A 22,314-nucleotide genomic window follows, 5' to 3' on the forward strand; every position below is an offset into this window, starting at 1 on the left:
ATTGGCACATTGCACTAAGTTTTAAACGCATCGCATTGCCATAAAAAGCAAATATAGCTCCCAATACAAATTAAAGAAAACCAAACTAATGCAGGAGTACTGATACAGTGCAACTAGTAACAAAACTGTCATAGCAACAATGGAATCTCTTGAAACCGGATAAAAGACGATACAACATTAACTTAAATGATTCCGATCTTGTTGGCAACATCCAAGGCATCGTAGTCCGGTGTCAACCTGACGTAAGCCTTCTTCGTTCCATCAGGCCTGCACAACACAGGTCATATGTTAGATTAAGCTTGGCGAAATCCTCAATTAAGCTGCAAAAAGAACTTCTTGGTTCCAGAAGGAAAATTTGTTTACGAACTTACTATAACACAGGTATGCAAACAAAAAACATCGATGAAACAGATATGCATACAAAAACATTGACCGGCACGTCAGAATGAAACCTCGACGCTGTAAAACGTGTATACATCCATAACATATACCTGATCAAGGTGTTCACTTTCTTGGTCTGAATGTCGTACATCTTCTTCACTGCATCCTTGATCTTCTTCTTATCAGCTCGGATGTCAACAATGAAGACGAGTGTGTTGTTGTCCTCAATCTTTTTCATTGCAGACTCGGTGGTCAATGGATACTTGAGAATTTGATAGTGGTCCAACTTGTTTCTTGGTGTTGCACTGATGCGGGGATACTTGGGGTTCCTTTCCTGCTTCAATGTCCTTGGCCTGTGGAATGTGACCGATGTCCTGATCTTCTTGGCCTTCTTCTTGAAAGCAGGGCCTGATTTCACAGCCTTGGCAGTCTTCAAGGCCTGGGCCTTGGGATCCTTCTTCTTGCCGTCAACTGCATGCAGAATCATATTACAATTAAGGATGCATAACAAATCATGTGAAATTGTACGCCTATAACTTAGATGTTCGTGGACTGGAACTACAATTTAACGAAAAAACATGGTTACAATTCCGTTCTGGCATTCTTGGCAGCAACCAATAGCTTAATTAAGAGGTGAACAAATCCTATTCCGCAAGTTTCACAAACAAGTAATAACACTCAAAAGAAAAGTTACGCAACACTTGAATAATAGAAGCTCAAAACAAAACAAAATTTCACCTCATACATTGAAGATAACAACACAAAATGGCATTCAATTATGCCACTGACTTGCGAAATTGCCCGTTTTAAACACAAATTGGAAAAGACATACACCTACGAGTAGATTGTCTATCAAAGTCAAACGAGATGACATATACAAGGCACAAGATAAGGGTTCACGGAATCAAATAAACAAATTTTCACAACGTAATCAAATACAGCCATTAGAACCAATTAATTCATTTTTCCCAAAAACCATTTTCCACAATATAATCGACTACATCAATTAAACCCATTAATTCCTTTTCCCTTTCTGGCTAGTTAACAATATATATGTATATCTGTTGTATGAGAAAGGAAGTACCTTTAGCAGGGGCCATTGCTCCAAGCTCTGCGGGAAACAATCCTACCTGACCACCATTTCGTAAACAGACAATAAGTACAAAATTAACCAAAACGCACAAAAACCAGAGACTCACAACAAACGAGAAAAAATCTACAAAACTAATTAACAAAAAATTAGGCTAAATCCAGAGTCTTAAGTGCAACTCTAACTCGTTTAAGCTTCGTCAATGGAGGTATCTGGTTAGAAAATTTCCCTAGGGTTAACAGACAGCGGTAAGAGGAGGGGGAGCTTGGAAGAAGTACCTGTAGACGAAGAGCAGCTGCGGCCGAGTTGTAGGGTTTTCTAGCGGAGAAGACGAATCTCAACCCTTTATATAGCTACTTTATTTTATTTACTCCGAGTGCCCTTCTTTCGTTATTGGGCTTTTGGGTTTGGGGTCCTTACTTTAAATAGAGTTATTGGGCCTCGATTGGGCCCATTTTTATACAAATTGGTATTTAGGGTTTTTGTTGTGATAAGGCTTCGTTATTATAGTAGCGCCCTGAAACTATTTTAAAATTCTACTTTGCCCCTTGAAGTCATAATAATCCACTTTTCCCTTTTGATCAATCTTCTGCGTATTTGCTCTTCATCGTCAAATCTGTCAATAAATTTTTTCAAAACTAATGACGTTATGGAGTTTCCAATAAAAAAAAATAAAAAAAAAAACCAGTAACGTTATGGATCTTACGTGGCTTCTCTAAGTTTTTGACACGTAAGAGGTGAATGTTTTGATAGTTTATATACAAAATTAACGGCAGTGATACACAACATCATTGGTTAAGGATCTAATGTGAGATTTGTTCATACTCTGAGACAGTGGCAGATTTAAGATTCAAACTTTGAGGTCCGAAGCTTAAAAGTCTAAGTTTCTTAGATGGAAATTGACATTATATTAAGCACCACGTGGCACAAATGGGACCCACACCAAACTTTTAGAGAGCCTCCAGAAGACCTTAACATGCGTGTTTCCCGATTTCCGAACTGTTCTGAGACCGCTTTGGTCCCAATATACATTTGCCCTCGCTCCCAAGGGTAATAAGTTTCATATTATCTCATATTATGTATTACAAATATTAAGTTGCTTTTAGAATAGAAACATATTATTTTACAAGAAACTTCTTTGTGAAGAATTCAATCAATACCAGGGCATCGTTTGGCGTCTAGGATCATTTCATATGTTGAATGAAGAATGGATGCCAACTCTAAATTTTGTTCGAGTTAAAGGTAGAACACGAAGCAGCCACAAAGGAACTTAACCCTTAATTAATTCACGTTCTATCTTCTAACTCGAACAAAATTTGGAAGTTAGCACGTTTCTAAGTTTCAGCAGCATATTTGTATGAAGGTAACAAACAAGAAGAAACGATTCATCCAACAGAAGAAAAGGTGTACCAAATCAGTCAAAGAACCTGCCTAGATATGCAATAGGGGAGAGTTATAGCCACACAACTTCAGCAATTTCTAATGCGGTTTTAGCTAAACTCAGGTCATCCACCTCAACAGAAAACGCCCCTTGAAAAGAAGCACGGTAACGTTGATTAAGTCGATCTACAACCGATTACATAGAAGGTTTGGCTAGATATTTCGTCACTACTACTTCGTTTAAGCTCCAAAACGCCATATACGCTCTGGACCAAGCGCAAAGTTGACGTGTTTACTCCTCTTTCTTACAAAGGAAGACATTGGAGAGAACATTGTTTGATTCCAATGATGCCTTCAGCAGCTTCAGCCCCTGAGAATTATTCAAAAGAAAATGATCATTTTGCAAAAAGAACACTACTTTCGATAAACAAAACACAAGAACTGCGGCACATTAGCCAGATTACAAGCCTACAGAAAAACGTATGATGGTTATCGTTGTTGATCAGGTGTGTAGAGTAGAAAGTGCATTACTTGATTGAGATCAAGACATCCATTAACCTTATGACATGCCTCCCAATTCAAATCCAAAACAGAAAAGAAACGAAAAGGCTAAAAGATCGAAACAAGAATGTAAAGCAGTTCTCTCAACGTAGGTTGAAATGATTTAGAAACTACTTGATTAAAAGATGAAAAGTAGCGTTTTCTATTAATACGTATGTTTGGAAAGGCATAGTTTCATCAAACTCTTCCTATAAAACAGCATAAAAACCAATCCTATGAGATACAAATTCCGTTTTCTATGCCTTTCAAGAACAAAATCAGACTGCTTATGTCAATGCACTCAATATGAAAGGCAACGAAAACAGAAATAATACGCTAAAATGTTGAATTCAAGATGCGTAGAGAATTCACATTCAAAAATGGGAGAGAAATTTAGGATATCACACCTCGTCCATGCCCATATGAACAACCTTCTCTTCAAGCGCGCCAACCTCCGTAACGTTGAACTTGTTGAGCATAGCAATACATGATATGGTGGACATCGGCTTCACTTCCAAATTATCCATAATCATGTATGTCACAATATCTTTCACAAAACCTGCTCCGCCACCAGACGATCCTTCAGCGGTAGCTGGAGCAGCAACATAAGGCACCTCGATAGATATAGTATATCTGCACTGTGGACAAACGGCCCTAGGGTCATCAGCCACGTACCGGTGGTAGCTCCCACACATGTACACCTTTTTTACCGTTGATCTATCACTTGTAAGCAAATGTGGGACATTAGCGCAGCCAATGGGGGACGTGGGTTTCAGCAGAGTGTCCTTGTTGAGATTGGGAAGCATGTATGTGTCATTAAGATTTTCGACACTGTCGTAAAGTCGGCCTAAGCTACCAACCATGTTGTCCTTAGAGAGGAGCCTAATGACAGTTCCAACCGGCAGAGACAGAAGGGTGAAAAGGAAATCCACAAAGTCCTTGCCGGCTTCGGCAAACAGAACTCTGTGGCCCTTTGTATCAATCAAGAGCTTCAAGCTCACAGTGGTAGTTGCCATTGATGCAGTTAAAATCGAATTTCAGAACATTAAGACCTGTAGGCATAAACTAAATATTCAAATTCATAAATAAACCGAGCTATTGCTACAATCCAATGTTAAAGGAGCCACCTTTAGGCATACACTCTTACTAATGAGAGATTAACCGAAATACAATGGAATTCTTTTAAATTTTTTTTGCTGGTACAGATTATACAAACCTAAAGGGACTCAACTCTTGGAGCAACCGAAAAGGTTGCTCCTTTGTGACAAAAAAGACTCTGAGTTCGAGTCGTGGAAACAACTAATTTCAGAGAATAACCACGTATGCTTATTTGTTTGAAGGAATCAGTGACCTTTTTCTTCTGAACTAAGCAGCCTAATCAAATGATAAATAATGCAGATCAACATTTAGTTCAAGAAACTAGCTTCGTCAATATTTCCTTCTTCTGCTTTTTGAATAACAAAGCATAAAGTACAACAACAACAACAAAACATTTTCGTCAATTATATGAATCTTAGAACGACATTGCACTCGATTATGTGTTGCGTCTTCCGTTAGAATAAAAAAGCATAAAGTATTAAACTAAAACTTCAGAGAGAGAGAGAGAGAGATAGATTTTTACCGAGAGAGGAAGGGAAGCTTGCGGCAGAGAAAGGGGGGAGTAGGGTGTTTTTTTTTTTTGTTTTTGGTGTGGAGTAGATGTTGATGAAAATATAATTGCTCTGCAAGTCGGTTCTCTCTGTATTTGTAACTACCCTTTTGCTTCGATGGGCTCTTTCACCAAAAAAGAAACAAGCGGGCTCAACTCTAGGCCCACTTTTAAAACCACCGTTATTCTTTACTGCTACGCAGCAGTAACGACCCTCTCTAGGGTTCTTCCTCAACGAATAAGGATCATATTCGGATTTTCTTTGTAAGGATTCTGAAAATCTTTAAATTATGTTCGTTTATCGTACATTATAAGACTAATTTTTGTCAGATATTATTTATATTTAATTTTAAATAAAAATATTTAAAATAATTTCTGATCACACGATTTGCGATGAACAGACATAATTTGAGGATTATAGATCTTTAAAAAAGGATCCCGAGAATCCTCATTCTTGCTCAACAACAGTCACTCACTCTCTCATTGACCCTTATCTCTCTGTCTCTAAAGTCTAGCCTTCACTCAACGATCCTACTCTACCCTCTACCTTGCCCTGTCGCGGCTTCCGGCTACATTTCGAAAGTGGAGAACAAGGTGTTAGTCGTTTTCGCTAACAAGAATATGTGAATGGGAGGTTCTATTCACACAATTTTTTATTTATCACATATTTTTTTAATTTTTGAACATCAAATCGAATTAATTGAAAAAAAAATTAATGAATAAAAATATAAAAAATAAAAAAAAATGTGTGAATAATATTACCCTCGTGAATTAAATTTTCTGGTTCATGACATTTACACTGGTCACGATGATCACCATGCTTCCCAAAGATGTTAAGACTATAAGAGTGATTGAGTATTTGGCATAGTGACATATTGAAAGTATAAAATCTAACGACCACATGTTACACACCATTAAATTTTTGTTGTTTGCTGTTAGATTTGAGCATCCATCGCACATGAGAAAATATGTTGAAAATATGAATCCAGGTTAGGTAAGAACGGAATACGCTTACAAATAGTTAAACTACTTTTTATATTGCTTATTGCTTATTGATTTTTATAGTGTAACCCCAATTTCTTTTACAGTATAAGTTGCTTCTTCAATTTGTGAATGCCGCACTTGCATATATTAAGCTTGAAATTTCATCCCATGTGAAAATATATTGAGGGTATAAGTCTTACATGGAAAAGAGAATTTGTTGTTGTAAATAGTTGAGCCCATATATTCAATTGATTTTATAATGAAATCTCTAACACTACTGCAATAGTATCATTTATCCAATGAGGTTTGACTACAACACTTACATACACTTAGGCCTGATTTGGTACTGAGATGATTATGAAAAAAACTGATATAAAAAAAAGCTAGGAACTGTTTTTGTGTTTGGTAAACATTCAGCTTTAGTTTTTTTTTACAGTTTTAAGTGAAAAAAAGTCAAAAACAAGAAGCTGCAAAACCTAGCTTTGAAAAACCGGCATTTTTTCACATATGTTTTACATAAAAGTTTACCAAACACTATAATACTGTTTTTTTTTTTCAAAAGCACTTTTACAAAAAAGTTTACCAAACACTTTACTGCTTTATTTCACAGCTGCTTATTCTTACAACACAGCAGAAACAACTTTTTTTCAAAGCACAGTAATACCAAGCCAGCTCTTAGTACAATCACATTTGACAGTCAAATACTGTAACGACATCCAAGAACTATTATGACCATAAAAACACAATTATACCACATATTTGTAAGTATTATAGCTAGACCCTAAAAATTTCTAATCATCTTGTCGATAAGTGCTGTCTAAAAAGTAAATAGCAGTGGCCTCGCACTTATTCGTAAAAAGTTAAAAAAGGAAGAGCGTAATAAGAACACCTATTGAGATCTTTTACAGGTTCAACAAAGATTGTTACAAGACCTTAATCTCAGAATTTTTTTGACATAGTTTGAACATTAAAAAGGAGCAACTAATAAAGGTCTCAAACTTTTCGCAGACAAAAATAAAAATAAAAATAAAGTCTGAAACTCAAATTACTTAATACATCATTACCCATTAATTTGACAAGGAGGATAGTCGGTAGGACCTGCAAATCCAACCACATATGGAAAGGAAAACAAGATGCCACCAATACAAAAAACAAACATCACATTCACACAAGTCTCAGATTCTCAGATTGACGCTTCACTTCCAAAACTACTTGAGACTGTCAAACCTCTTCACCAAGGAACAAACCGGTTAGATTTGTGTTCGATAACAACGACCCTCTCAGCAATTCCACACCCTAATTCACAACAAAAACAAAAACAAAACATTAATTAAAAAATAATTCATAAAGCTCAGAGAACTATAAAAGGAGAAGATGAGGAAACCCTAATTCTAAACCCAGACCTCTTGCCAGCCAAGGTGAACCACCACCACATCAAGCTTACCAACATCCTTTACACCGGACTTGATCAGCACGTCAAGGATGGAAACTGTAGACAAAGGCTTTACTTCCAGATCATCCATGACCATGTATGTGAAGTCCCTCACATACCCTTCCTCCACACAAGGGTGCAGTAGCAAGATATTCTTGTCGAGATTCGGGAGAGTGTATTTCGGGCTCAAGTTTTCGAGGCTGCCGTAAATTTTATCTAGACACCGAACCATGCCGTGCCCGGACAGCAACTTAATGACGGCGCCATCGCTCAGAGAGAGGAGGCCGAATAGAAGGTCGACGAAGTCTTTGCCGGCTTCTGCGAACAAAACTTTCTTACGGTTTGTGTCGATGAAGAGCTGGATGCTCACACTGAAATTGGAAGTTGCCATTGACGAGGGGTTGTACGATGACGATTGATTACCCTCGTTTTGCTGAAGTTTTCTTATTTTGTTGTGCCCAAGGTGGGATGTGATTGATAGAAAATATCACGGAGAAAAATGAAAAAGTAATAACCCTTTGTGGGTACCGATCACTGTACTGTAATGATGCAGTACTGTATTGATGTTCATCAGATTAGAATTTGTAGTCCAATTAGAATTGGATGCAGATTGTATGCCCTTGTGTTTGGATGTCATTTTCATCTTCTTTTATTTGTACGATCACAGTTAAGTTACGTTAATATTTTATATTATTATTATTTTTTATCTTATTATCTCTATAAAAAATTAATAAAAAATATTGATGCGTCTTAACTGTGACCACATAAAATAGAAGATGATGGGAAAGATACCCAAACAGGAGAGCAAACAATCTGTCTCTATTAGAATTTGATAAAATTTTAGTAGATTTTAAAATTAAGAAGTAGTCAATTATAATTTTTAAATATTTTTTTTTTAATTTGAAAGAAATTAGGTGTAGTTAAATTTAAATTTAAATTTTTTTGAAAGAAATACATTTAGAGGGTGAATGCAATTTGGGGCTTATGAGAGATTTTAACAGAGATATAAATTCATAGATTTTTATGGAATTTAATGACTCTAATTGATTTATGTAAAATTTTGATTAAATTTCTTTGAAATTTCATGGGGATACGTGATATTTGTTGGATGTTTAAAATACCCTACAAAATCTCTTGAATTCTCTCTAATTTCTCAATTATCAAGTTATTTAAAATCAAATTCTAATTGCATACACCTAAAATGTTATAAAATTCTAATTAAATACACTCAGATTTCTAAATATTTTAATAAACTATCTTAAAATCCTAATTAAATACACATTAAATATTTTAAAGAATTATTTAAAATTCTTATTGAATATACTTAAATTCATAAAAAAATTAAAATCTCTCTAAATCCTAATTAAATACACCCCCTTACATTCATAAGTAGTAAATTAAGATTTTGATTTCTCTTCACGGCCCATGAGCTTAGGCGCAAAAGAGCTTGCCTACCTCTTCGTCTTCTTTTACATCCGTACCTTCGGAACATATCTTGTCGTCCTCTTCGACTTTATCTTCTTCACCCTAACCTTCGTCAGGTTTGAAGTCCTGGGTTTTTCCCTTTCATAACTTGAAAGAAAAAGAATTCCAAAACCCTAATTCCTAAACCTGTTCTATAATATGCAATTAATATGACATAAAAATTTTCAATAGTAAAGTGGATTCAGATTCAACCTGTCATCATTTTACTTTATATGTTTTATTTCTGGAGAAGAAATCTGAAGGAGATAATCACAGAAAATGGCGGTAGACTTCACCGCTGTTAAGTCCAATTAAGTCAAAAGTCTACGATCTGAGAACACAGACCTACTCGTGGATCACGGCCTCTGATGTCAAAAGTAGAGACTGTATGACTGATGGAAGATCTTCTCAATTTGCAGTGAAATGATGTTTTTGTTACTTATATGTTTACTCATTGGACACGAAACGATCATTGATAAATGCTACCAGGAACCAACCTTCTCGTTTATAGATTTTCAGTTCTCTTTTTCATTTAACAATTTGGTGCGGAATACTGTTGTTTTTTTTAATTTTTTATTTTGCATTCAAATTTCATGTAAGGTTAAAATTTATGAATTTTTATTGACATTTCAAATTTTTTATTTTATATTTCAAATTATTTATATTTAACAAGAAAAATACACTTGTGAGGAGTATAGAATAAGATTTTTGAAATGCCAATAACACTTCACTAAAATTTTTCACAAAATTTTTATTGAGACCCAATGTTAACACTTTATTCTTTTTTCTATACCTATTTCCTCTCACTTGATGAATATTGTACTTGAACTAAAAATAAAAATAATGTTGCAAAATGATTAAAATCGTCTCTCTTTTTTTTTTTTAACAAAATGGTCTACTTTTTAGATCACTTATTAAATATTATTATAAAAAATAAAGTGTACCAAAATTATTTAGTCATATAGTGATTTTCAATAAATAGAAAACACATTTGATTTTGACAATGTTAATCGAATAATTCTAATTTGGTTAACTTTTATGAACGTGGATTTAAAGCGTGATATAAAAAAAAGATAGTTCACATCATAAAATAATATTATAGAATAAAAAAAGAAATATCTAAAAGATTCAAGTGAAAAAATATTAGTATTTTCACGCATATAAATTTGGAGAAATATTGAATAAAGAACCTAAACTAAAGACAAAATGAAAATGAATAATACGGGAACAGGAACTATATAATCAAACTCCTTTTCGAATGCATATAATTTTTTTTAGTTCAATTAAATCATTACAGCAGATTTAATACTTCTATTATCCTCTCACGTTCCTTTATTTTTATTTATCAGATTTAATAAATTATTAAAAAATATGCGTATAAGCACCGGATGGTACAAAGTACACCTATCCTGTAGACATTTATTATTTTCTTAGGACACGTTCAGTCAAAAATGAATTAATGTTAAATAATAGAGAATTTTAACGAAAATAATATTTTTATTTTAAAAAATCATTCGTGATACTATTTACTTACAATATTTTTTTATTTTTTTAATTAAAACTTATAGTTTTCAAATTCTTTTCATTATTGTTCCTTAAATAATTTCCCATACCCTTATTTTTGGATTTGGATCCTACCCGGATCCAAATTGTGGGAATTCTAAGAATCGTTACATCTTAATCATCAATCGTGTACCATGCAGTTAGAAATCATTTAACTTTTTTTTATTTAAAATTAAACACAAATAGTACCTGAAGAAAACTAACTGCACAATATATGATGAACAACGAATCCCCACAAAGTGAATTCAGAGAGGATCCTGTTCCCTTACTTTTGTTTCTTTTTTGATAGGATTTGCTATTTATTTGTGGAAGAGGAACCTCTCCAGATCCACGTTGTGGAGATCCTAAACATTTCTACATTCTAGTCATTCATCGTATATCGTGTGATCAGTTTTCGTCAGGTACAATTTTATTGAATTTTAAATTAAAAAATCAAATAATTTATGATCATACGATGCACAATAAATTACTAAAACGTGAGGATCCCTAAGATCCTCACCATTTGGATCCCGATGAAACCAAATTCTTTATTTGTTGGGCGTGGCAGAGGGTGTAATTCGAAAAAGTTGGATTGTCTGCCCTCCCATTTTCATACTCCTCATGCCCTCCTGTTTGTGTGGTCACGGTTAAGCCACGTCAACATTTTACATTCTTATTACTTTTTTTTATTATTTCTATAAAAAAATTAATATAAAATGTTGACATGGCTTAACTGTGACCACATATCACAGTAGGGCAGACAATCCACCCCTGTAATTCCAAAGGGACAGGGATCTCCATATCCCTTCTTCCTAATCCATCAAATCAAGAAATCCGTGCAATTGAAATTTGATCCAACTGCTACAAACATGAGCCCATTTTAAAAGTTATAATAACTTTAACCGTTGGATCAATTTTTAATGATACAAATTTTCTAATTTGATGGATTAGAAAGAAATGATTTGGAGATGATCCCTTTCCATTCTAAAAGAGATTACATTTAGTACTACTTTTGTGCCAACTAATCACAAGCCTTTTATCAGAAAAGAGGTAAAAATATTGTCTACAAAATGTGATATGTGACATTTATAAAATAAAAAAAAAACCCTTGCATGTGCAATGAGTGATCAAGGGAACAAAAGAATGCAGTTTACTTGTTGCACAAGAACGGAAAGGGATTTCCTCTAGATCCCTTCCTCATAATTCACTAAATCAGGAATTCTCTGCCATTGAAATTTGATCCAACAACTATAAACATAAATCCATTTTAAAAGTTATAATAACTTCGTTAGATCAAATTTAAATGACACGTTTGGTGAATTAAGAAGAAGGGATCCGAAGCGGATCCCTTTCCCACAAGAACAATGACTAAGAGACGTAAAAACTAAAACTAGCTAGGGTTAATTTGTATTAAAGGCATGATTACAAAACTTGAAATTTAGTTTATCTTGTCAATTAACGTATTAACGTATTTCTTTCTTTGATTTCAAAACTAAAACAAATTCTACCATTCAGTGCTACAATCTATAAATATTCCTCTTCACTTGTGAGTAAGAGGTCTTAGGTTCGAATCTCGTGAATGACGAATTCGATATCAAATTAAATTGCTCATTGTGTGGCTTAGTCGAACTCCCCACTCCCCTTAGTGTAAAATATATCGTTGTACTAATAAATAAATGAATAAAAAAACTGAAACAAATTCTTTGTTGGTTTTGTTGTTGATTAGGGCTTTTACAACCGATTTCTTGTTTATATTTGACCCCTTCCCTATTTCAGTTAGAAGATTCCAACTTCATTAACAAAGATGTAAAAAACCAGTAGCGATAAAGTCCAAAAAGATCGTTGATGAAATCCAAATTAACCCATGAGTGCAATTACATATATCTAGATTCAAAGTAACAATGCAGGAAAACAAATTAACTCAAAATCAACTTCAAAAGCAATCTTCAGTTCATACTTCCGGCGAAAAGCCAAATTTTCATGCCACTTTCTTACCCAGAAAAACATTGGTGAGAACGTAGTTTGACTGGAGAGACGCCTTCAACAGACTTATACCCTACAAAAAGAAACACAACATTGATCATTTTTTATTGGCATACTAAAAATATCCAGATTTGTTATTTAATAAATTGATATCACAAAGTTGATAGAAATTTTTGTTGGAAGTGTCAAACCTCTTGCATGCCAAGATGAACCACCTTCTCTTCAAGGTCCCCAACCTCCTTAACATTGAACTTGTTCAGCACTGTAATACCTGAAATGGTAGACATGGGCTTCACTTCCAAGTTATCCATTACCATGTATGTGACAAGACCTTTCACATAACCACCACCCTCGCCGGAGGAACTTCCAGAAGTAACCTGCGGGGCTACATGAGGCACTTCTGTTGACATAGCGGATTCGCACGAAGGACAAATGGCTCGAGAATCATCAGCTACATAACGGTGATAGTTGCGACACATGTAGACCTTTCTAGTTGCTTCATCGCCGGCCAACAAGTGAAGGACATCAGCACCGCCAATCGCTGGCTTGGGTTTCAGCAGAGTGTCCTTGTCAAGATTGGGTTGCATGTATGCGTCACTCAGAGTCTCAACACTCTCGTAGAGTTTCCCTAAGCTACCAACCACGCCATGCTTGGCTAGGAGCCTAATCACAGTCCCTAAAGGCAACGATAGAAGAGTGAAAAGAAAATCCACAAAGTCTTTGCCTGCTTCGGCAAACAAAACCTTGTGACGCTTTGAATCAACTAGGAGTTTCAAACTAACAGTTGAATCGGAGTTAGCCATTTTCACATATGCAGTGAGGAGGGCAACAGACTCTAACAAGGTATATATACTAAGAAGAGGAGAATTGTAAACGTTTGGAAGTTATGTAAAAACATCAAGGGAACCGGAACAGACGGGTAATTTACGATTAACTAGGGTTTGGGAAATTAACAACACCGTTTCATTAGGGTCATGCGTTGGTTTTAGCTGGCGTGCGTCTCGATCTCAGCACTCGCTGCAAGTCCCCATTTACAATTAACATATGATCTTATTCCCAAAACAGACATGATAACTTTTAATTAACTCCAATTAATTATCATCTGATGACTATCACAAATACATAGAGGACCTGTGTCAACCTCTCCAACACGGTATAGTTTTGGCAACTAGTAACATCTTCCTCCATTCACTGATACAGTATGTCAACCTCCAAACCTACTAGTGCGTTTGAAGCTTCTGATCGACAGAAAGGGCCAGTGGGCCACAAGGTTTTGTTCGCGGAAGCGAGCAAAGAATAAGCCAATAATTATCGAAGGACTCTAATCACCTTTTGTCTTTACCCGTTGGAACTGCGATTAGGCTTCTGTGACCTGTCAAACGAGGACATGGTCGGTTGATTGGCAAACTTAACCAAAGTAGCTTTTAGTGAGACTTACTTGCAACCCAATCTATATATGTGGTATATTCGACGAGTATTTGTTATCACGTTTCCAAAAACAATATTTGGCATCATCAGAAGATTGCTATTATGATGTGGTGTTGCTATAGCTACATAGTCCCCATTTAGGTCTGTCATTTTCTACTATAAAAACCGAAACGATCGACCAATACTCACCAAAAATTTTTGCTTCGGTAACCCGACATTTACTTCATAAAATCAAAACATCTGACGAAAAATACCGAAAAAATGGGATCCGTATGGCTAATACCAAAACCAACCAGAATATTTTACCCAATTCAAATATACTAAAAAAAATTTGAATCTACCAATTTATCTTGAAATATATCACTGATACACAGAGGTTGAGTTTCATAAAATTAATACACATAGTCAAATAAAAACTGATTGTTCTACTAATATATTTATTGTTGACCCTAAAGGCTAAGTATTTAAGAGCTAACTATGTTTTTTCTAGTGAATGCGGGTGTGCCAACTCGCGACCGAGCTCGGTCGGCGAGTAAGATAGATGTGATAGTGGTGTCATGCTGCTGACTTTTGTGTCCGAGCGATCACGACCGACCTTTGGTTTCTAGAACCTGAAGACAAGGTTGTTAGATCGAAGTTCAATAAAGTTTTGGCTTTCAATGTGCCAAACACTTGAGTAACCTGATTAACTAAAACAATTGTCAGGGTGATTGAAGTTGCTCTAAATTATTCAAAACATTTACGTAAAATTTTCTTACTATACAAAAATGTTAGGTCAGTTCTGGACAATTGGATTCGCATCGTCACATAATATGTTGGAGAATCATGTGCAACCTTAAATGTAAACCCACGCTTCTAGCTTAACTAGTCCAATTAAGGACACTCATTTTATTTAAGGTGTTTAAATCAAAGTAAAGAAACCTCACAAAAACACCATTGCTAATTTGCTATAGCAACAATAATCTCATATGTTTATGTCTTCTTTTTACCAAGAAACACATTGGTGAGAACAGTGTTGGACTCCCACGATGCCTTCAAAAGCTTCAATCCCTAAAAATACAACAAAAAAGAGGTAGGCGCATGTAAACTTATCAGCATATAGTAGCCGCCGAATGTAATCATTTACAAAAGAATAAAATATGACATGACTAAAGAAAAGTAGTTGATAGGAAGGAAAAAAAAAAAAAAAAAAACTAAGAAAAAGTGAAGAGAAAGAAATGGGTGATGCTAGAGACACTGTCCAATTGAATTTTATTTTGTATAACACATAATATAGCGGTATATTGACTTTCTTTTTAAAATTTAAAAAATAAATCCAATTATTAACCGTTACATCATATAATTTGCAAATATAGTCTAAAAACATGCTCACCCTTGCATTTTCCAAAAGAAATATATAGGAATTCAGACCTCCTCCATGCCAAGATTAACCACCTTCTCTTCAAGAACACCGACTTCCTTAATATTGAACCTGTTAAGCACAGAAATACTAGAAATAGTAGACATAGGCTTCACCTCCAAATTGTCCATGATCATATAAGTCACAACACCCTTCACATACCCTCCCTCACCGGACAACGTTGTTGCTGCATTAGTACTAGTACGTGCTTGCGGAGCAACATAAGTCACAGGGTGGAAATGGCTCTATAATTACAAAAAACCCCATGTGAGCACTGTGGACATGTTGTTCAGACACATGACAAATACAGCGATTGCAACTGGTACAAATGTAGAACTGTTTTGGATTACAGTCATTGCTGCTGGTCAGTTAAATGAAAGATATTAGCACCAGCAACTGTGCCATTGGGTTTGAGAAGGGCGTCTTTATCAAAATTGGGTTGCAAGTATGTATCACTAAGATTTTCAACACTCTCACAAAGTTGGCCCAAGCAACCAACCATGTCATTCTTCGAGAGAAGCCTAATGACAGTGGCAACAGGCAAAGACAAGAGAGTGAAAAGAAAATCTACAACTTCCTTCGTCGCTTCAGCAAACAGAACCTTGTGACCCTTTGTATCGACCAAAAGCTTCAAACCCACACTGGTGGTATTGGTGGTTGCCATTGATGCAATATAAGGACGGTAGAGGAGGATATATAAAGGCATGCGATATACTTTCTAAGCCTCAGACAGACCCATCAATTTATAGGCTTTGGAATTAAACCATTTCAACTTCAAGCTCATGCATGCACGGCTTTTTCAGAACGAAACGGTTACGATGGCGGAGTGTTAATTAATAAATGACTCATTTGATTTGATCAGAAGATTCAGAACTGAAGGACCTCGATTATGGACAAGAAGGCAGAGGGTTACCAGAACTATTTGTTTTCAAAGCTTGACGTTCATTCTCAAAATCACACTGGAAAATTGAGATTCCATCAAAAACTAATTGCAATATAGGGAGTAGTGATGAGTCAATATTATATAATATATTTTACCCTAATCTTAGTATAATTTGGTAATTATTTTTGTAGAATTTTGATGCTTTGCTTTATATTTTCAATACAGGACGTTCAACTTCCTCTGGAGTAAAATATGATCAAACGAACGAATTTTGAAGTGATTCAAATTGGAGGATGTTTGTGTGTCTCTTGGCTTGTTTGTGTCAAAATTTGGGATTTTTCTACTAAGCGGTTATTTTCTGAAGATTAAATAAAGGAGCAGTGTGTGTTGCTGGAAAGTGACATTTCTGGGTTTGAATTGCGTTTTTGGGGCCCAAGATGACCTTAGATGGGTTCGTAACCTTCTGGAGAAGTGTTCAGAATAGTCCAAGCATCAAATCCAGCTGTGTTGGGCCAGTTTTGGAGCTGATTTGGGTCTAGAACGTGGCTGTACAGATTTCTAGGCGAATTTACCAAATCAATTTAGGATTATGTTTCCTATTTTATTTCAATTTGTTTCCTAATCTTATTTGAAGACCTTTCATTAGGAGGATTTTAATTAGAGTATAAATAAGCCTTTTGGAAAACTTCGGGTTTCTCTTCTACAGACACATGATTTGAGAAGAGGGATTTGGCTAAAGCTTTAGAGATTTTCAGACTTTATTCTACAAGGTGTTTTCATTCTTTTTCTAGTTTAATATAATTCTTTTAATTTTAATTATGAGTATGCGCAACTAATTTTCTTTTGTTAGGCGAAACCTTGAGCTTTAGCATGAATATGTAGTTTTTATTTAATTGCTTATGATATTATGCATGCATACTTTGAATTATTAATCATTGCTTTAAACTGTCTTTGTGTCTTAATGATTCGCAACCATTAGCATGTTTAGATAAGTAATTGGACGTAATTCAGTCGGAATGCCACCAGGGAATTGGGTATTGCTTCTTGTGATTGATAGTTGTAATTTCACCTAGGGCGAATGCCATGTCGTAGGGGTTGCATGGTTTTTCAAAAGGTTTTTACAAAGCATAATGAGTCATGCATGTTTATATTTGATCTGAATACCACAGACGGATTGCATGTTTGATATATGTTCTAGCTTGAATGCCACAAGTAGAATATTCATAAGGAAAACCTAACCTTCAAAGTTGCATGGGTATTTCATAAGTAATTAGTACATCTACATAAGATTGTTAAGGGGATGACGGAACTCTAGTGTTTTTCCAAATTTGTTTCTCAAAACCTTTTCTCTTTGATTTGTTTCTTTTCTAATTGGTTATTAGTTGCTTTCCCTAAATTACTTTTATTAAAATTCGTTTTTATTACTTTTACATTCAAAATCTATTTTTTCCAATCTTTACTTTCAAATAGTTAACTAAGATTAGGGTCTTTGATAAATTGTTTTAAATAATTCCTGCGGAAAACGATCTTGATTGAGCCGTTTATACTACAACTACCTTGTTCTCTTGCAAGTATTTTTAAGTGTTTTTATCCCTACTTTTGCACGTGGTAAAATCTCTATCAAGTAGCTCAACTACTTATAAGCACATGCAATGTCCCTCTTCTCCCCGACGTGGACTTGGTACTCTCAACAAAAGAAACTAGACTTTTGCTTGTTCACCTCCCCGTTTTACGATAGATGTGTGAAGTTCAGAAGGAAGCAAACTGGAAAGCTTTTTTTTTAATTTTTGTTAACGACTCCATATACCATATACTAATGGCTCCATACCATACAAGTTCAAAGTCCAAATTTCTCATTGATGCAGCTTTGTCTTCTGCTGAGTCCGAAAAGGGCTCGACATATTGTCCTACAAGACATACTACAATTTGTCCACCTTGTGTTTTCTGGTACTTGTTTCTGTAGAGCCTAGAGACAGTAGCATGTGCTAGGAGAAGGTTTACATGGAATTGTTAACAAACGTGTCCCAAGCACTTGGTCCTGTTCCTGCTGATTTTGCTGATCCTTCTATCTGTGCTGCTGCAGTAGACACTCCAAACACAAAATCATTAGGGAAGCCAAGCCCTCTTAACTTCGAGTTCCTTCGGGTTTAATGCAATGACGGGATGTTGTGACAAACACACATACACTTTAGAACCCTTAAGAAGGGTGTTGAGGACGCCATGACCTCTTTCAAAAACAAGCGAGGACAAGAGAGAAGAACTAAGCTTTGCTTCATTAAGGATTAAGGATGCTTGAGCAATTCCAACTCCTATCGTAGCATTAATGTGTCCAACATTTGAGTTACAAGAATATCTAGACAGTTAACCCTTCGTTGGTCAAATGCTGTGTCTCTTTGATAATAAATTAAGGGAGTTTGTTATTCACACTCCAAAATAGTCATCATAAACTCATCCCTAACGAAATTAAGAAACGAGGATAGAGTGCAAACACAACTATGATATTGCTAGATTATGATTTGGTTTTTAGCTCCAGCAAAGTAACCTAGGGTTCACCAAGGTTTAATGAGAAGATATATCTCACCAAAACTAAGCTTCAAATATTGACTGCAAAATAGACGAGATAATGCCAAGAATTCCCAATTATTCCACATAATTTTTGTAATAAGAGCTCATAAGCGACTTCTGATAATATACTTTTGTTTCATCATATGATTTAGTAATAAGGAAAACTAATGAAAATGACTTGAAAACTTTAAGTTTTAACCAAAATGACAAATATGTGTTGTAAGTGAATAGTATCATGCGTGACTTTTTAGAGTAAAAATTTTCTTAATGTTAAAAGTGAACAGTTATAGGAGTGTTTCGTTAAAACTCCCTTAGTAATATTGCACTAGATGGAGCCCACACAAAATGTGTGTAACTATAAAGAAATTAAAAAGTAAAAAAAAATTATAATCTATTAATAGAACTCTTTTTGTCAATCAAAATCTCAAGAAAATACAATGATGTAACTTTTGCGTTTAAGTTTGAATTTTATGTGCTTTTGTGGAATTTTGTCCTGATCTCCACTACTGCTTGTAGAAACAAAATTACAATGCAACGGCTTGATTTCTCTGTGTTCATGTTTATATTCATTACGCAATAGCCAATCTTCGTGCTTCCTTCATGTTTATGTTTCAATTTTGTGTTCATGATGTTTCAGCCCAAGTTGTGGAGCAAGCATCAGCTGCATTCGACTCAAAGCTTACCCTTTTGGGTGCAACATCAAACTATTCGTTGACAAAAATGCTAACAAGATGATCTTTGCAGAAGCTGAAAAAATATGGTTTGATACCATGTTTGGATTCCTGGCCTTGAACATTGGGCATCTCCACAATCTAGATGTGGGCTCCATATAAAATCTGTCTCGCCACCTTTATTCGCTTAATGAGAAGCATCTGCACCAGAAGTAAACAAGTATGTGCTGCTCCAGCCACATTCGATTTATGTCGATCCTTAAAACCGTACTTTGTCGTTGCTGAGAAACGATATTCGGAAACTGACTTCGAATCAGATTATTCCATTGAAAAGAAAACCACTTTACATATACAACATGCATGTATAACAATATGAAGAAAAAAATTACAATGGTGAGGAGGTTGGAAATGCATGCCTGAGACTGCAATGATTCCATGGACGACAGGACGTACCATGTCCAATTAGCTTCATAAGTAATAACAGCAACTGCTGGGGTTGAAGGAGGGTATTTGAGCATCCATTATAATCCATCACTAATGATCTACAGATCTGACCCATAACTTCATGGATTGATGTGATTAAGCTGACAAGGAAGTTATGGGTTAGGGGTTGGATCTGTAGATCATCGGTGATGGAGAATAATGGATGCTTAAATACATACACTCCTCCAACACTAATGGTTGCTGCTATTATGTTAATTGGACATGATACGTTCATGACACCATTACAGTAATGGGCTTTGGATATATAAAAGAGGCCCTTTATTTTTCTGGGCCATCTTTGGTCGCATCAGTTATGGATCAGTCCTTACTTGTATTACGCTGTGGATTATATATTGTGTACAAAATGATAATTATTGTACATCATATTATTGCTAGCACATTGTGAGGTTAAGCTCACCTCCTTCCTTTTGGTGTAGATAATATCGTTTATTAAAAAAAATTGATAATTATTGTTATTAGAGAGAGAGAGAGAGAAATATAACATTCATAATCTTTTTTGGGTGAAATGTTATGTATTACAAACTAGCATTAATGTTTCCAATATTTGAGTTAGAAGAATATGTAGACAGTTACCCTTTCTTCGATCAAATTTATTTAATGAGTAGTAAAAATATTAATTGTTTGACGTTCCAATCGTTTAAATTTGTTGTTAAAACTAGTATGTATTCAGTATTAAATTTATAAGAGATGTTATTTGCATTTTAAAATAGCCATTGTGTTAGAGATGATTATTATGTCGTATTGTAGGATATAGTTTCACTCAATGGTATCGGTCTAGGGTTCATCGGACTGCCGTTGGTAAAAATCGAAAGGAGTTAGCTCTGGCAACAAACATCCTAGACTTCAGCAAGGTCTCCTTTATAACAAGGTGTTGACCCTAAAAATTACAAAGCATGCGTGGCACACAGGTCAAATAACTAATAAGCTAACTACGTCCTTTGGTTGATGCAAGGTGTGCCAACTCGTCGGTCAAGCTCGGTCGAGGAGTAAAATTTGTTGATGTTGAGTTGAGTGTGATGTTGACTTTCTAATCTTGTGATTGCGGCCGAGGAAGGAACAAGTCTCGGCCTTCGGGTTCTTGAGACTGAAGACAAAGCTGCTAGTTCTGCGAAGTTTACGAATCGTCGGCGCCAGATTCGGTCACAGTGATTATATTCGTAAGAGTATAAGCACGTCGAATCGACACCAGGTTATATGGACATAAGTACTCAAAGAAGATGTATGTCTTGATGGTAAATGTGGTTCGGCCGTTAGAATGTCGAACTCTGAAGCTTACTTGTGAGTATCCAATCATGAAATCACTCGGCATTCAATGTGCCGAATGTCGCAACTTGTAACACTTTACTTCGCTGAGAAGGTTAATAAGATGACATCTGCCAATAAGGATTCGGAAACCCTTCTTAACCGAGACTTGGATAGGTAACCAGTCGACCATAGCGCAGTGGTGTTTATCCAAACTGAAGGTGTTCCTCGGTCGGCTGATTCTACGACAACAATGTTGTTTATCCAAACTAAAGATGTTCGTCGGTTGCCTTCACAGTGCTGTTTATCCAAACTGAAGATGTGTCGGCGGAAAAAGAAAATAAAAAAAAAAAATCTCAAGATGTTTGCGCAGGGCAATTGTGTGTTGAATTGGAGTGGCCGTTGCCATTGCATCTGTATTTATAGTGCCAGTACGCTTCATTGCTTGTTGCTTGCCATGAGTATCTCGCGTGCAAAAGTAATATTCCTAAGAATATTAGATAATCCCTCGTGTAGGCACTCCTACTTTTTTGGGATATGATAATGCATGAAATCCCATCAATTTGGATTTAAAAAAAAAATATGATAATGCAGCTCCAGTGGATATGATGCATGCAATTGCATTAAACCCAATCAACGCCTACCATTATTTGGAGGCAATCCAAACTAATGGTCCAATCTAGGTGTCATGCATGATAATAGTGAATTATCATGCCGTGACCTAATCCAAACGGATTTGATGCTATCCTGACGCCAGTTATTACTATGCACGACTCTTCACTTGTGGCTTCTCCTAATGTGGTATACCCCAAGCAGAACAGCATAAACAAGGAGAGAAGTCCTCCTTCATTTCAACTCTTCCTCCACGCATGCATTAATCTTTCTGCCAATTAATATCCATTTGCCAACCCAAAAAACATGCATTAGGATAAAATCCAAACTGAGCTTTATCTTCGATCTTTTGATCCGATAACATTTCAATCTTTTGGACTCCTTAATTATCTTTGCACTTTAGAAATAATTTTCAATAATTCCTCAGATAACATCATGATTATTAAAATCATAATAATATCTAGACAAATTATTAATCAATCGTCTCAGTCTTCTTTCAATCTAACGGCTCAAAATTTTACTTATTCCACGGCCTCGATTGCTCGGGCCGATAGTGTAAAATTGAG

The 22,314-nt window shown here is 35.5% G+C and overlaps 4 protein-coding genes across 5 annotated transcripts; all 4 read right to left on the reverse strand.

Annotated features, from left to right (window-relative positions):
- Positions 1-15: 15 nt before the first annotated feature.
- Positions 16-1,863, reverse strand: LOC103928560 (60S ribosomal protein L23a). Its single transcript, XM_009337623.3, has 4 exons — positions 1,750-1,863; positions 1,466-1,511; positions 492-852; positions 16-267 (listed from the first exon to the last, which is right to left on the reverse strand). Exons 2-4 carry the CDS (start codon positions 1,479-1,481, stop codon positions 183-185), a joined length of 462 nt encoding a protein of 153 aa, XP_009335898.2. The 5' UTR covers positions 1,482-1,511; positions 1,750-1,863; the 3' UTR covers positions 16-182.
- A 1,015-nt stretch (positions 1,864-2,878) lies between these two features.
- Positions 2,879-5,104, reverse strand: LOC103928562. Its single transcript, XM_009337625.2, has 3 exons — positions 5,013-5,104; positions 3,799-4,443; positions 2,879-3,221 (listed from the first exon to the last, which is right to left on the reverse strand). The coding sequence occupies exons 2-3, from the start codon at positions 4,405-4,407 to the stop codon at positions 3,144-3,146; spliced, it is 687 nt and encodes a 228-aa protein (XP_009335900.2). The 5' UTR covers positions 4,408-4,443; positions 5,013-5,104; the 3' UTR covers positions 2,879-3,143.
- A 1,953-nt stretch (positions 5,105-7,057) lies between these two features.
- Positions 7,058-8,008, reverse strand: LOC125468923. 2 transcript variants are annotated; one of them, XM_048565709.1, is made up of 2 exons: positions 7,468-8,008; positions 7,058-7,319 (listed from the first exon to the last, which is right to left on the reverse strand). In XM_048565709.1, exons 1-2 carry the CDS (start codon positions 7,844-7,846, stop codon positions 7,255-7,257), a joined length of 444 nt encoding a protein of 147 aa, XP_048421666.1. In that variant the 5' UTR covers positions 7,847-8,008; the 3' UTR covers positions 7,058-7,254. The 2 variants fall into 2 exon arrangements, with proteins under 2 accessions (XP_048421666.1, XP_048421665.1); XM_048565708.1 differs by having other exon boundaries at positions 7,427-8,003.
- A 4,431-nt stretch (positions 8,009-12,439) lies between these two features.
- Positions 12,440-13,247, reverse strand: LOC103948457. Its single transcript, XM_009359491.2, has 2 exons — positions 12,636-13,247; positions 12,440-12,517 (listed from the first exon to the last, which is right to left on the reverse strand). The coding sequence occupies exons 1-2, from the start codon at positions 13,245-13,247 to the stop codon at positions 12,440-12,442; spliced, it is 690 nt and encodes a 229-aa protein (XP_009357766.2).
- Between the last annotated feature and the right edge of the window lie 9,067 nt (positions 13,248-22,314).

The sequence above is a fragment of a genome, unplaced genomic scaffold (genome assembly GCF_019419815.1).
Source record: "Pyrus x bretschneideri cultivar Hongxiangsu unplaced genomic scaffold, Pyrus_bretschneideri_v1 Contig4, whole genome shotgun sequence".
Classification (NCBI taxonomy): domain Eukaryota; kingdom Viridiplantae; phylum Streptophyta; class Magnoliopsida; order Rosales; family Rosaceae; genus Pyrus; species Pyrus x bretschneideri.